The sequence below is a fragment of the Miscanthus floridulus genome, chromosome 18, assembly GCF_019320115.1.
Source record: "Miscanthus floridulus cultivar M001 chromosome 18, ASM1932011v1, whole genome shotgun sequence".
NCBI lineage: Eukaryota > Viridiplantae > Streptophyta > Magnoliopsida > Poales > Poaceae > Miscanthus > Miscanthus floridulus.
The window spans coordinates 25,997,525-26,013,454 of NC_089597.1; the positions used below are offsets into that span (position 1 = coordinate 25,997,525).

At 47.1% G+C, this 15,930-nt stretch overlaps 1 protein-coding gene and 2 pseudogenes across 1 annotated transcript; all 3 read right to left on the reverse strand.

The window, feature by feature from the left end:
- Positions 1 to 947: 947 nt before the first annotated feature.
- Positions 948 to 6,121, reverse strand: LOC136520585 (U-box domain-containing protein 70-like). Its single transcript, XM_066514135.1, has 9 exons — positions 5,791 to 6,121; positions 5,392 to 5,680; positions 4,961 to 5,046; positions 4,479 to 4,702; positions 4,337 to 4,403; positions 3,681 to 3,797; positions 2,524 to 2,967; positions 1,583 to 2,344; positions 948 to 1,383 (listed from the first exon to the last, which is right to left on the reverse strand). Exons 1-9 carry the CDS (start codon positions 5,965 to 5,967, stop codon positions 1,189 to 1,191), a joined length of 2,361 nt encoding a protein of 786 aa, XP_066370232.1. The 5' UTR covers positions 5,968 to 6,121; the 3' UTR covers positions 948 to 1,188.
- Positions 6,122 to 8,019: 1,898 nt separating this feature from the next.
- Positions 8,020 to 12,033, reverse strand: LOC136523532 (U-box domain-containing protein 70-like; annotated as a pseudogene).
- LOC136522345 (U-box domain-containing protein 70-like) lies at positions 11,847 to 14,658 on the reverse strand (annotated as a pseudogene).
- Positions 14,659 to 15,930: the final 1,272 nt, after the last annotated feature.

A 15,930-nucleotide genomic window follows, 5' to 3' on the forward strand; every position in this document is an offset into this window, starting at 1 on the left:
TTTTTAAGTTGGTTGGGCTCAGCTTCAGTTTCCGAGGTGGTACTACTGCTGTGCTACAGTGTTTCTACGATGCTACATTACCCGCATCGCTTTGTTGCTACAGTATTCGGTCATTCGGCCCAGCCCACTGGCCCATTAGTGGGGTCTCACAAACTACGTTTTCTAGTTTGATATAGAATGAGTTGAGTGGGCTACCTCTTGCTTGAACTGTCAGGTTTCAACACCTTTGTTGCAACAGTCATGTTCCCCAGGATACCTCTGTATACATATCTAAACCCACTTTCTCCTATCTTTAGAGAAGTGCTGAAATTTTTAGTAGCATACTCCCGTTCAGATAATGAAAACTCACAATGCATTGATTTAACCAAAGCTGAAAGCATCTGGCCTCTTTTCTGACATAACTCTTCAACCTCAAGGAGGGCACGGCCCCTCTCATGTAGCACCTGGCCACGATCAGATAGAACTTGGAAGCCAGACATATTGTCCTCTGGAGTCAGAGAGCTGATCTTGTAGATATTGGGAGAGTTGTTACAGCAGTACCGGTAAATAATCAATCATGTGATGTATCCGGGTTCAACCGTGCAAACTGAAATGAGTTGGTCTGCTAAAATATATAACTTTATACATGTTCCTAAGCTCCTTGAAGGTGTTTGACATCATCATCAAGCCAAGTGTCTGTTGGCAGCTAACTTCGGCATTATCGGGACACTTGTCGATCGACAAGTCTGTAAGCTGAACTGGCGCTGCCTACGATCAATGAAGTTGTAGGTAGGGTACTCTACCACCGAATTGTTCGGGGGAAAAAGAAGCTCCACTACGGGACGGCATTTGAAGCTTGATCCGTTCAGCCTGGCAGCCGGTGCTGCTGATGCACCTGCAGCTGTGGAGCGTACAACACGGGTGAGAGCCTGAGGAGTCAGGTAAATCCGGTGGAGGACCTTCAGTCGTACATGAAGCTGCTATTTCCTCTTCTACGCTTGCTAAACAGGGCATGCAGGCTTTGACAGGCATCAGTTTGCTAACAACACTAGCTACATTATGACGGTTACATGGTAGATGGTACACTGTTACAGCTAGTTAAATCTTGGCTGTACGGGGGCCAGCAGTTGATGAGCAACTAATAGTGGAGTAATTCGACTCGTGTGTAGTGGTGGAGAAGCACGCAGCAATGCAACAGGGAACAACAGACTACAAGGCCGTATTCTGCTGCTGGAGCCATTCCTGGATGGCAGAGCGAAGCGCGCGATTGGGAATGAGCTCGTCGTGTTCTAGTCGCATGTTGGTCATTGGAGATGTGTCATGGCCACTGTCGAGCCAGCTCCTGATGGCCTCGGCTTCGTAGGTGAATCCATCAGCTGCGATATGTGGATCGTCCATGACATCCTGAGACAAGACAACAGAAATAATGGTTAGGGATCAGGGGACAAAATGTTCATGTATTCCTTGTATTTTCACAAAAGAACAAAAGGCAGATGACACATTGAGTTTAATATTCGATTCTTCTGTACTACAATTGATTCATTGTTGAGTAAAAAATTGGGGAAATCTAGATGAAGGTGCAAAACGTCCCTGGTGTACTCACCTGAGATATAGGGCAAACAAAATATGACGGCGTGATGTTTTCATCTGACACTGATCTAGAAGATGAGGCTGAAGGTATTGTTGCAGCATCCCTCATTGCCTCAACCACTACCCACACCACGGCTGAAAGATCAGGACGCCGCTTCCGGCTCAGTTCCGTGCAACTGAGAGCAAGGAGTGCTAACTGCTGGACGTGCACATAAGGCCACTCTCCTGCCGAGGTATCAACTACTGAGTTCAGGTCACCTTTCTCCATGGCATCCTCCACAATCTTCTTTATACCATCAGGAGGCTTTCCGGTCAAAAGGCGCAAGACCACAATCCCAAAAGAATAGATATCGGACTGACATGTCAGCTCTCCAGTGGCAAAAAATTCTGGGTCCATGTACTTAAAGGTTCCCATAGGATGCATGGTGTGATACATGGTAGTGTTGTTGGTGCTGGACTGGATCAGGTGGCGAGAGATACCAAAGTCACTAAGCTTACTGACCAAATTAACATCAAGAAGGATGTTGGCAGGCTTCAGATCTCCATGAACAACTGGGTGCGGCTTATTCTTGTGGAGAAAGGTCAGTGCTGAACAGATCTCAGAAATTATCCGCACGCGAATTTGCCATGATAGAGTCTGCCTTTTTTCTGCACACATGAGAAAATCTTCAAGGCTTCCATTTGGTAAGAACTCATATACAAGTGTAGATATCTCCGAGCAAGCTCCTAACAGGGTTACAAGGTGAGGGTGCCTCACTCTACTCAGGATAGCAACCTGCAGCAGGAATCCAAAAAAGGTATACATCATTTCATTCATGGGCAAATGTCTTCTCAAAGATTTTTTTTTATTAAAAAAAAATAGTTTCAGCGTAAGCTTCAAAGGAGCTACAGACCAAGCAACTTTTTAGTTGACAAAGACAAAGTAGGATTTCAGAATGGGTCGAGTTGGCCTACCTCTTGCTCGAACTGTGATTGCCCCTGTAAACCATCAGGTTTCAACACCTTTATTGCAACCGTCATGTTCCGGAGGGTACCTTTGTACACACAACCAAACCCACCTTCTCCAATCTTAAGCGAACTACTGAAATTGTCAGTAGCATGCTCCAGTTCAGACAATGAAAACTCACAGTGCATTGCTGTAACCAACACCGAAAGCATCTGGCCTCTTTTCTGACGCAACTCTTGAACCTCACGGACAGCATGATTCCTCTCGTGTAGCAAGCGATCATGCTCTGATAGAATCCGTTCATATTGTCCTCTGGATTCAGAGAGCTGACCTTGCAGATGCTCATTATCCATGTTTGCCTTCAGAAGTTTCTCCATAACCTCATCATGTTGTTTCTTAAGTCGTTCCGACTCTTGCTGTACTCCTGAAAGATATTCCTCCATTGTTCTAGCCTGCAGATTTTTTTTAAAAAAAATGGTCACTCATTCATATTATTAAGATAAGATCAACAGCCAGCAATCTTTGTCAAGATAACCTGCTAATATGTTGGGTTTTTTTGGATAAAAATACATTCATAAGACTGCCATAGCAATTCAACTGCAAATACAGTGGCAGTGCTCTGTTCCAAGCTTGCCCACTGCTTGGAGAAAGAGAACCGTAGAATGTCTTTGTTCTGTATTCCACATGAGAATTTTTTTTTCTCAAACATTGCAGGATAGCTACACATCATTACATTATATAAGAGCACTAAAGCCACCCGCCAGCCATCATACAGCACTAGCACTACTGCAAAAAGAAAAAGAAAAAAATACACACAACCCTAAACCCTTTACAAGATAATACTATTGGGAAAATAAATGAAAGGATGATGATATTTAACCTCTGATCCAGAGTATATTTTTCTCAGATATGCAGGAGAGCTGCGTATCTTTTATATTAAGAAGGAAAAAAGGGGTATGAGAAAACCCAAAACAGCAAAGATAACACCTGTACACACCTCGACACACAAGGGCACAACAAACCCACACAAACTAACAAACAAATACTCCCAAACACACACAGAGACAACAAACCCACAAATACTCTAACCCAGAGTATAACTTTTAGCCACAAAAAAATAATTACAATGATAATAGCTTCAAGTGCATCATAGTGAAAAGGTTACCATTCGTTCAGATTCAATACGCTTCAAACGCTCGTCAGAAGCTTCCTTCTTGAGTATTGTAGCTTGTTCTGTTGCTTTTCGAAATTTAAGCAGGTCATTTTCTGATTGGAAATTTCCCTGAAAGGACCATTAAAATACTAGCATTTAGTATAGTGCAATTTAATTGGAAAATTGCATCCTTCCTAAAAACAGCTTTCACTTTAACTCCATAAGTGAATGTTGCCCCTCGGCTACTCTTTGTAGACCTACTTGAGCTTAGGGCATGGTGGAGTCAAGGTAAGGGCATGATACAACCAATTGTGTATTAAAACACATTGCCATGCAACCACCATTTGTGCATCAGTTATACATAAGCTCGAGAAGATCAGAAACAGATAAATAGAAGAAAGTATGTGGATGGGGGTGGGTGTGTGAAAATACAAGTGACAAGGTACAGCTTTATGATCCCAATAAAGCCTGTTTATGGTTTTTAAGGGCTCCTTCTTAAGTTGCACATTGCTAGTAAAAGTACAGTTTCTGTGTTACCCAAAGTGTGTTGTACTAAGGATTACTAGCCACAGTAAACCAGACAAGCAAAACATGCAGTATGCAAGAATAATACAAAACAAGCAATCATGGAAATGGAAGACTATTCCGAAGAGAGGAACTAGACTTACCAACATCTCTTTCAAGTCCTCAAGCTCAACATCACCCCCATTAGCCCTCTTAATGCATGCTGCACATCTAATTCAACCAAACACAATGTCAATTTAGATTATGTCATGATTCAAGAAGGGCAGAAGGGAACTGCAAAGCTACCTTCTTAAGCCATCAAGAACTTCCAGATTATTTGGGTCACAGCTCAAACCCTCTAGGTAAGTTGCCATAGCATTTTCATAATTTTCCATCAGGAACTGAACTTTAGCTTTACGCACATAGCCCTTTAGAAAAGTTGGATCCAGTTCAACACATTTCTGTGCATCCTCAAGACCTTGAGGTAAAGCTCCCAGATAGATGTGGCATTGAGCTCTGTTGCTAAATACCTGAAAGATCAGTCATAGATCACAAAATTAATTGCTACAACCAGGACTGCCAAAGAAAAAGGGGCCAGCTCCAGAACATGCCTTTACAGTGAACAATGCATGCCAAATATGACTGATTATAGATGACGTTTTAGTTTTTACCAATGTAAATCTAATTTATCAGAAAAGTTTTTAATCTCAGAAAAAGTACTAGATTACTAAGGATCTGGAGTTACTGTTTCTTGAGAAGAAAATCAGGGGAATGATCAATATGCTTACTTTTGGATCCTTTGGGTTCATTTTCATAGCTCGCGTGTAGTGTATTGCTGCTTCATGGTATTGCTTCTGCTTGAACAATTCGTTGCCTGCAGTGTTTGTACACAGTAAGCAGCAGTATATTGCAATGGCATATAACTATTTAGGAATTGGATATCTGATGATTAAAAAACACAGATTACTAGGAGACGCATCTACTCGTCCCTTTCTTTTGTGCTCTATCCTTCATTCACATGGGAAGTGGTAACCCGCAGAGTAGCAAAGTTCTAGGCCTAATCCACACAAAAGTAAATGGAACTTTCTGAGAGTATTTATTGTCACCCCAAAATCTGTGTTTCCTTTGTGATTGATAAACAAATGCAGTCCACCAACATTGTCCTATTGTACATTTCATTAAACAAATCAACAATGCCTTAATCGAGCAACATCCAAACCTTTCTCGCGGTGTTGGTCGGCCGTCTCCTGATCCAATCGCTCCTGCTCCTCAAGCTCCTTCTTAACTATCACCGCCTTGTTGAGCTTCTCGTGCGTCTCCTCACTGTAATGCTCGGTGAGCGACTGCTCCAGGGCCCTGATCGCCGGTGCGTAATCTCCGGAGCAGGCCGCGAGCTCGAGCAGCGCCGACGCCTTCCGCAGCAGCGCCTTCGCGACCAGCTTGTTGTCGGCGCTGAGGTCCCTGCCGCGCTTCACCGCCTCGTCGCAGTCCTTCACGCACTCCTTATACTGAAAATGCCCCAAATCGTCAGCCGCCGCATCACTTGCGAGGGTATGGATTATGGAAAGGGGGGGGGGGGGGGGGGGGGGGGGGGGGGGGGTGAGGGTGGGGGAGAGACCTTGCCCAAGCGGAAGTAGGCGGCGGCGCGGTTAGTAAGGAAGGAGATGTCTCTGGGGTCGAGGAGCGCGCCGCGGGTGTAGTGCTCGACGGCCGTCTCGAGGAAGGACTTGCGGTAGGCGTCGTTGCCGGCCTCCTTGGCGCACCGCGCCTCCTCCGCCCGCTTGTCCGCCTCCATGGCGTGACTTACTCCCCAACGGATGGCCGATGCGGTGGCGCTACGGCGACTGCGAGCGCATGTGGTCTACGCCCGCGGGCCGCGGCTTGGGGTGGCGGATGGCGGGCTTGCGGCTGCCGGTGGTGGCGACTATGGGGGGACGACTTGACGAGAGTTCGGCCGGCGCAAGGGGAGCATCTCTCACTCCTTTGTGTTTTGTGCAGCGGTTTGGTTTCCGTCTCTGCCGGCGCAAGTAGGACACCAGGATTGAAGGTGGGTCCCGCCTTATAGCGCGCTGCCAGTCTGCCACTGCCACGAACCCACGAGGGCCACCGGCCTCGGGCTTCAATCACTGCAGTTGAGGAAGAATTTGAATTTTTTTAAAAATCTTTTGAAGGATAAGAATTTGACTTTTTCAACATAATCCACTTGAGCCAGCTAGGATCAGTAGCTTGACTTATTCTGAAGGCCTTAGGCCCTGTTTGGTTCAGCTTATGGGAGTCTCGCTTATAAGTTGAGCAGAATTATATAATAGGCCACGACGTAGAAAATCTGTTGTCTAAATAAGCGGGACGTTTGGCTGACCTGATTATTTCGGGTAGGACATTTTGCACTGAAAACCCTGAACTTTTCTCAAACTGCGTAACACTATTTACTACTATTTATGTGAGTCTATAGCCTTTCGACTGGACCCAAATAAGAGTTTCTATTTGCATCCTAGGCCTTCTTCTTCAATCAACGCACGAGCTCGGAGGGAGCCGGCCTCTCGCCGACGGCTCGCGCGGAGGGGAGGGGCACCGCTGCCGGGAGCTCAAGCGGAGGGGAGGGGCGGCGCTCCAGCGGCTCACGCGGAGGAGAGGGGCGCCGCCGCCGGCGGCTCAAGCGGAGGGGAGGGGCGGCGCACCAGGCGACTCGAGTAGCGAAGGCCCGCCTGCGGCTCGCGCGGAGGCTAGGCGCGGTTCCCGCAGATGCAAGAGCACAGGAGGAGGGAGGGGTGCGGTAGGAAACGTGAGGGCGTCTTCCAAATCGCGGCCTTGGGCTCGCGATTCGGCCAACACAGCGGGCGACCGTCCAACGCAGACGCGCGTTCGCGTTGAGCCCTCTGTCGCGAACCGTTTGGTGCGATTATTGGCTTGTGCGGGTCGCCAACGCGCTTATACGCGGAACCAAACAGGGCCTTAGTACGTACTCCTTACGTCAGTGTGTACAGTGGGAGAGCATATGTCCTTGAAAAAATTTTGTGCTCCTTGTCTACATGCCTCTCCTCGTAGCACCGGACATTCGAACAACGGTGCCAAGACCAAGAGTCCGGCAAGGCCTCAAAGCGCTCTGCTCGTTTTGCTGAAAAGCCAGGTTGAAAAGTACCTATTCGCTGATTCGTCGTTAGAGAAAAATACTATACCATGACTGATAGACGTTGTGGATTCTCTGGGTCGCTAAAGAAAAGTCAGGGAAAGAATGTCTTTGTGACTTTGGATAAATTTTTAGGCTGTTCGTTCGCAGATGGATGAATCAGATTTTATGCTAATATTACTACATTTTTCGAAGTCAGGTAACCGTTTAGAGAGACAAATTACTGTTCCTTAAGTCACTTTGCCTCCACAAAAGTCAGAGAAACTGCGCCGGGATCGTAGGGGCAGTAGCAGGCACAGGCTGGTGAGAGGAATCAAGTAAGGTAAATGACCTTCTTCAGTCTGTACCCGAATTGCAGCTACAGCCTTAGGAAAGACGCTGCTATTTTATCTTCTACGCTTGGTAAACACTAAACAGGGCATGAAGGCTTTGGCAAGCATCACCGCATCAGTATGTTAACTACACAGTTATAGCTAGTTAAATCCTGAAGCTGTACGGGCGCCAGCAGTCGATGAGCAACTAATTGTAGAGTATAATTCGACTAGTGTCTGGGACCAACACTCTTTGGTAGAGAGGCACCCTACTGATACCTGTGGTGGAGAAGCACGCTGCGATCCAACAGGGAACAACGGACTGCAAGGCCGTATTCTGCTGCTGCAGCCATTCCTGGATGGCAGAACGAAGCGCGCGATTGGGAATGAGCTCGTCGTGTTCTAGTCGCATGTTGGTCATTGGAGATGTGTCGTGGCCACTGTCGAGCCAGATCCTGATGGCTTCGGCTTCATAGGTGAATCCGTCAGCCGCGATATGTGGATCGCTCATGACATCCTAAAATAAGACCACACAAGTACTGGTTAGTCATTAGATAAAGCCTATATCCATGCACTGCTTTTTTTTTTCTTTTCCAAAGATAAACAGATGACACATTCTTTTTTTATTTTTTGAAACAATGGCAGGAGCTCTGCCTTTCAATTAAGACGAAAGAAATTTATATACAAGCAAAGGTAGCTAAGCGTGGCGCCAAACACCACGAAAGGTTACCCACCCACACAACGTGGCAGAGTATACACTACCATAAGGCATCGTTGCCGAACATAGTTGCAAAGCAGCCAGCAGCTCCGATTTCCCATGGCAAAACACCGACGACCCAACCTAAGATGTTAGACCAACGGGCCCGAAGCAGGAGGCTGCAACATGTCATCGTTGCCGAGCTCAATGGCTCCGCGAAGAGCAGCTCCGACTTCCTGCCCTGATCCCACGCCCCGCCCTCGGCGATTGCCGAGCCTCTAAAGCTGAAAACCCAGTCGTCGGAGAAGGAGGGTTCGACACACATCATCGTTGCCGAGTTACATCCCTTGATGCAGCAGCTCCGACTTCACGGTGTAGAACTCGCCGTCTCGCATCAACCGGGCGCCGAGAGGCGGATGACATCCGCCGAAGGAGACATCACGACCGAGACGAATTTCCACAGTGGCGCCTTTAGGAAGGGTACGACGCCGAATGCGTCGCTGTCGCTTGTCCAGGAATGGACCGGGTTTTCACCCGTGGAAGACATGGCTGGGGGCACAAGAACACGACGCCCCCAACAAGGAAAATGACGCCCACAGACGTCGCCGTCGCCAAGGCTTTCGCCCAAGGTGCCCCTAGCACATACGTCGAGCCAAGATGCTGGACCATAGCCTGACGCCACCGTCGTCGTCACTGCCATCCCGCAGAAGCTTCTCCAGGGGGCATCGACGCGCTGGCTGCTCACAGCAGCCGCACAGCTGCGTCGGCCGCCACCCCCTCCGATCGGGCAACATGCAGAACTGGACTTACCCTGCCATACGCGTCACCTTGCCGCACGCGGAAGCCATTGCCAGCAATCGTCGCCGGCTCAAGCACCCGCCGTCAACGCTGCCGACCTCCGCCAGCCACCGTCAGGCACATGCCCCACCACGGGCGCCGCCCCCTGCCCCGGGGGCACCGGATGTGGCCGTGGCGCCAGACCCAGTGTCCCCAGCAGGCGCTGCCGCCTCCACGCCATGGTTGAGGAGGAAAGGGGGAAGCGAAGGAGAAAAAAAGAGCCCCCGCCATCGCCTGACGCCTGCACGAGCACTTGCCAGCGCCGCCGCAGCCGCAGTAGGTTGCCCCACCGAGCCCCACGCGGCTCGCGCGAGGGCACGGCCCGCCGCCCCGCTACAGCGCACGCTGCCAACACCGCCGAGCGCGAGGAAGAGGAGGAGGCCCGCCCTAGGCCGACGCAGCCGCCACCGTGCGCGCCCCTAGGCGCAGCGGCCCGCACCACGGGCGCCGAACCCCGTGGATCCGGCGACAACGCGGCGCCCTAGATAGGAGCCGCTGCCACCGTCCCCCAGCGCCCGCCCAGGCGCTGCCCGCTGGAGATCCGCGCGAATCCGGTCCTTGGACCGCTGGATCCGGCCATTGAAGCGAGGAGACCGCCGCCGAAGACGCCGGCGCCGCCACCGGCCTCAGTGACCTCGCCGAGCCCTAGGAAGCCGCACGCGAGCTCGTCCTCGACCGTCGCAGCTTCCACCGCGAAGAAGAGCCTCGCCGCCGCCCTCCCGGCAAGCCGCACAGCCATGCCGGCGTCCCGCTCCGGCGACGGCGCGGCTGGAGAGAGGGAGGGAAGGAAGAGAGGCGCTAGGGTTTGGGTCGCCTCCCGTGTCGCCTGCGTGGGGGCGACGCGGGGGCCGGGACCGGGCTCGCACGTCCTCTAGCAGATAGATTACCTCTCCCCAGATGACACATTCAGCTTAAATATTCAATGAAGGCCTAATAAATCCCTGTTATGCTCACCTGAGATAGGGCAGATGAAATACGATGGAGTGCAGTTTTTATCATACATTGATCTAGATGATGAGGCAGAAGGTATAGTCCCTCATGGCCAAAACCACTCTCCACACATCGCTCAAGAGATCAGGACGGCACCTCCGGCTCAGCTCCGTGCAACTAAGAGCAAGGTGTGCTAACTGTTGGACTTGCACATCAGGCCACTCTCCTGCTGAGGAATCAACTACTGAGTTCAGATCACCTTTCATCATCGCATCCTCCAGTCTTCTTTATACCAACAGGAGGTTTCCCTGTCAAAAGGCGCAAGACCACAATCCCAAAAGAATACACATCGGACTGACATGTCAGCTCTCCAGTGGCAAAAAATTCTGGGTCCATGTACAAGGGGGTTCCCATTGGATGCATGGTGCGATAAAGGGTAGTGTTATTGGTGCTGGACTGGATTAGGAGGCGAGAGATACCAAAGTCACTAAGCTTACTGACTAAGTTAACATCAAGAAGGATGTTGGCTGGCTTCAGATCACCATGAACAACTGGGTGTGGCTTATTCGTGTGCAGAAAGATTAGTGCTGAACATATCTCAGAAACAATTCGGATGCGGATCTGCCACGGCAAAGTTTGCCTTTTATCTGCACAGACGAGAAAATCTTCAAGACTTCCATTTGGCAAGAACTCATAGACAAGTGCAGATGATTCTGAGCATGCTCCTAATAGAGTTACAAGGTGAGGGTGCCTCACCCTACTAAGGATAGCAACCTGCAACAGAAATCCAAAATAATCTATTCATCATTCATGGAATGAGGATGTCCTTCAAAAGTAAATGTTCTATCTAGTTTCAGTTTTGAACCAGAAAGGAGCTAGAGACCAACTCCACTTTTCCCGTGTAAGAAGGGCAAAGTAAGATTTCAGGATGAAATGGGTAAATTACCTCTTGCTGGAACTGTGATCTTCCCTGCAAAGTATCAGGTTTCAACACCTTTATTGCAACTGTCATGTTTCTGAGGACACCTCTGTATACACATCCGAATGCACCTTCTCCAATCATCAGTGAACTGCTGAAATTTTTACTTGCAAACTCCAGTTCAGATGGTGAAAATTCTAAGTACATTGATGTAACCAAATCCAAAAGCATCTGCCCTCTTTTCTGGCGTAACTCTTCAACCTCACGAACTGCACGATCCCTATCATGTAGCAAGTGATCATGCTCTGATAGAAACTAGTCATACTGTCCTCTGGATTCAGAGAGCTGACGTTGTAGACGCTCATTATGCTCATTGGCCTTCTGAAGCTTTTTAGTGACCTCATCATGTTGTATTTTAGAGCATTCCAACTCCTGTTGTATCCTTGAAAGAAATTCCTCAGTTTCTTTCCTTTGTTGGACCTGGTTTAAATACAAGCTCTCCATTGTCCTAGCCTGAGAAATTAAAAACGTGACCATTCTCATTCATAGCATCCTGATAGATTACTTTTGACTGTATGTAATGTAATAGCCTAAAATTTTGTTAAAAGAGTAACCTGCTGACATCCTAGATTTTTTAAAAGAAAAAAAAATCATGAATAAGAATGAAATTTTCGTATGGCTGCCATGGTCTTGGCAAGTCAACAGTAAACATAGTGGCAGTGGCCTGCTGCAAGATGGCCCATTTCTTGGAGCAGCAGTAGCAACAATATAAGAGAATCTGTTCTGTACTTTTTTTGAACATTAAATACAGCAGGGAAGCCCCCACTGTAAATATGTTCTGTACTTGATATGATCCAACTATTGAGAAAGAAATGATTAAATGAGATGTCAGCCACTGATCAGATAATTTATTTTGGCCACAATAAATTTTATAGACAAGACTTCAGCAAATTTTGTTACGGATTTACCATTCGTTCAGATTCAGTACGCCTCAAGCGCTCTTCAGAAGCTTCCTTCTTGAATATTGCAAATTGTTCCATTGCATTTTGGAATCTATCCAAACCATCTTCTGTACAAAATTATCTCTGGAAGAACCATTAAAAAAGTATTCATTTTGGATAGTTTATGAACGGGAAAAATTGTGTACTATCATGAAAATGGGAAAGGCTTTCATATGACTGCCAGTCTGCCATAGCCCTAGCAATTGTCAGCAAGGTTCAGAGAAGTCTGTGTTTAACATGATGAAACTATTAGGAAAAAAATGATTGGATTGTGATGTTGGGCCTCCAATCAAGATAATTTAACTTGGTGCTTCCGTAAATTATTTAGATGACAATAGTTCAGTTCAGTTACATATTTACCATCCGTTCAGATTTGGTATGCCCCAAGGGCTCTTCAGAAACTTCCTGCATGGATGAGATTGTAGAAAATGCCTTTTGTATATCACGTAAATTGTCTTCTGGATGAAAACCTCCCTGAAAGGATACTGGATAAGTATTCATTTAGAATAACATCCCATAGAACCCTTCCCCCATCCTTCAACCCATGCAAAAACACAAGAGAAACTAAGGATTAATTCCTTTCTTTCAAAAAAAAAAAAACTAAGGATCAATTCCATAAGTGAATGTACCCTCTAAATACCCCTTAGCTGCACTTTGTTAGCATATAAATTCCATATGGAGTCAAGGCACAGTGAAGAAATCTAGACAGGGTCACAGGGCATGAAACCACAAATCTAAACTACTAACTGCACAGGACTTGAGCTCTACCAGACCAGTTAAAATTTTACTGGAGTCTGGACCTCATAACATACCAAGTTTATTTAACCAAGTTTTGGCTAAATTGGGTTGATGGTATTCCTGATTTCATAATTAGTTAGGTGTTCATTGACTATGTTTCACAATCCCCATATAGCCTGTTCACAGTTTTTAAGTGCTACTTCTTAAGATTAATTACAGACAAGCACCTTAATAGTCAAGGTACAGTTTCTGTGTTAATTACCATTTGTTGCACTAAGGAGTACAGGTCACATTAAAGTATACAAAGAAGGCATGCTAATTTTGCAAGAATCAAAACAAAACCAAGTAATCGTTAATACTCTTTCAAAGAAATCAGACTTACCAACATCTGTTTAAAGAACTCACGACCAGCGCCCCCATGACCCCTCTTAATGTGTGTTTCACATCTAGAACAACAAAGAAAATGTCAGTTCAAATAATCATGTCCAGAAGACTAAAAGAGAGCTGGAAAACTACCTCCTTAAGCCATCAAGTACTTCCAGGTTATTTGGGTCACACCTCAAACCCTCTTAGTAAGTTGCCATAGCATTTTCATAATCCTCCATCAGGAACTGAACTTTAGCTTTGCGCACATAACCCTTCAGAAAAGTAGGATCCAGTTCGATGCATTTCTCTGCATCCTCGAGGCCTTGAGGTAAAGCTCCCAGATAGATGTAGCATTGAGCTCTGTTGCTAAAAACCTGAAACATCAGTCATATACATCAAAACAAAATAACAAATTACCATTGCCAAGGTCTTTCCAAAAAAATACCATTGCTAAGTGTGCCAAGGAAGAAAGAGGAAGCCCTAGAACATGACTTTAGAATGAATAAGCATGCCAAATGTGCCTGATCATAGACGGCATATTTACCGATGCAAATTTAGTTTATAAGAAATCACTCTAATTTCAAAAGAGGTATGAGTATGACTTTATCAAGAATATCTAGTTCTATTTATTTGGGAAGGAAAAACAGGGGAATAGCCAAAAATGCTTACTCTAGGATCATTTGGGTTCATTTTCATAGCTTCAGTGTAGTGTACTGCTGCTTCATGGTACTTCTTCTGCTTGAACAATTCATTGCCTGCAGGGTTTGTGAGCACTAAGCAGTTGTATCCTTGTATTATATGTATATCACAATCAAATATATGATGCTAAAACATAGGTTGCTAGAAGCAGTATCTACTCATCCCTTTCTTTAATGATGGCCTTCAGTCACATGGGAACCATTTCCCATACCCATATTAAACAATGCCATAAACGAGCAACACGCAAACCTCTCTCACGGTGGTGGTCGGCAGCCTCATGCAGTTGCTCCTGCGCTTCTAGCTCGTTCCTGGCGCTCTCGACCTTGTTGAGCTTCTCGAGCGTCTCCTCGCTGTGGTGTTCGTCCAGCGACTGCCGCAGGGCCCTGATTGCCGGCGCGTAGTCCCTAGCACAATCCGCGAGCTCCATCAGCGCCGCCGCCTTCCTCGTCAGCGCCTTCGCGATCAGCTTGTTGTCGGCGCTGAGCTCCCTGCCGCGCTTCACCGCCTCGTCGTAGTCCCTCACGCACTCATTATACTGGAGATGTCCTACATCATCAGCCACCGCGTCGCCAGCGAGGGTATACAATAGAGGGGGTTGGGGCCTTGGGGTGCGGTTACGCGAGAGAGACCTTGCCCATGTGGAGGTAGGCGGCGGCGCGGTTGGTGAGGAAGGAGATGTCTGTGGGGTCGAGGAGCGCGCCGCGGGTGTTGAACTCGACGGCCGTCTCAAGGAAGGACTTGCAGTAGGCCTCGTTGCCGGCCTCCGCCCGCTCGTCCGCCTCCATCGCGTGACACCCACAAGGTCCCAACGGATGGGCGATGCGGTGGCGCTACGGCGACTGCGAGCGCAAGGGGACGAGACCTTCGGCCGGCGTTGGGGGAGAATCCCTCTCCTCTGTGCAGCGGCTTGGTTTCTGTCTCTCTGCCAAGTAGGACACTAGGTTCCTGGCCCGCTGCAGTTTATGAAGAATTTGACTTTTACATTATTTTTTATTTGATTGATTGAAGAATGGAATTCCATTAAAGAATAAGAATTTGACTTCTTCACCAAAATACTACTACTACTTTCCCAGAACATGACTTTATGCATGGGAAGTGTGGAGTTGTCGCTTGAAACTGAACCTGTTTTTATTTCTCTTATTTTTCCACCGTTTCTTTTTTTTTTCTCTGAAGGCACTGTTTCATAAACTTGTTGAAGTTCTGAGCGAATGGTTATTGACTTCCAACTTTTTGTTGGTTAGAGCAGCTCCAATGTGTTTCAAATATGTTTCAAATAGAACCTGAGTCGTTCAAGTTGAAATCGACTCTTACTAATACAGCAACTAGCTTGCATGCATTGCAGTGCCATGTTAGCGGTGGAGCATTTACGAGCCAGAAAAAGAAGTGTTTTCTTATTCATTATGGGTCCCAAGAAAACGATGTTTACACTACGGGCTGTTCGGCTGGTATTAAAGTCGGCTAATAAGCCGACTAAACTGTTTTGTTGTGAGAGAAAAATACTGTAGATAGTTGATAAGCCGACTAAAACTGTTTTGTTGTGAGAGAAAAATAATGTAGATAAGCCGGCTGATAAATTCAAGCGAACAGACCCATCTAGCGAATTGGTTGTTTGGTTTGGGGTGTTAGTCACTTAAATGAAGTCCCTTTTAGTTACTCGTGAGTCAAACACCTTAACTAAAACTGACTAAAAGGCCTTTAGTCATCTAGTCACCAAAGAGTGACTCAAAGAGACTAAAACCCCACTTTGGACAGGGGCTGCCCCTCATTATTCCCCCACCCAAATCTCTCATGCCAGCAGCAAGCAATAAATAGGGGGCGTTTTGGTCATCCTAAATAGGTTTAGTCTTTTTTAGTCATCTAAACCAAATATCTTAGGACTAAACCAAACCAAACAGGGCCTACGCAAGACGGGAAGAGAGTTTCCTTCTTCATAGTCCTTTTATCCCAATATTAAGGAGAATGTGTGGGCCTTTACTGAAAGAAGATTGTTGATCCCTTGCCGACTCATTCCATCCTCCCCGCGGTGGGTCGTCCTCTTATTCACTCTCGCGAGCAAAGAAGAAGAGAGTCAGCATTCAAGCCAGCAATGGCCTGAGGTATGAGACGATAAAGGTAAAGAGAAGGGGTCGTCGT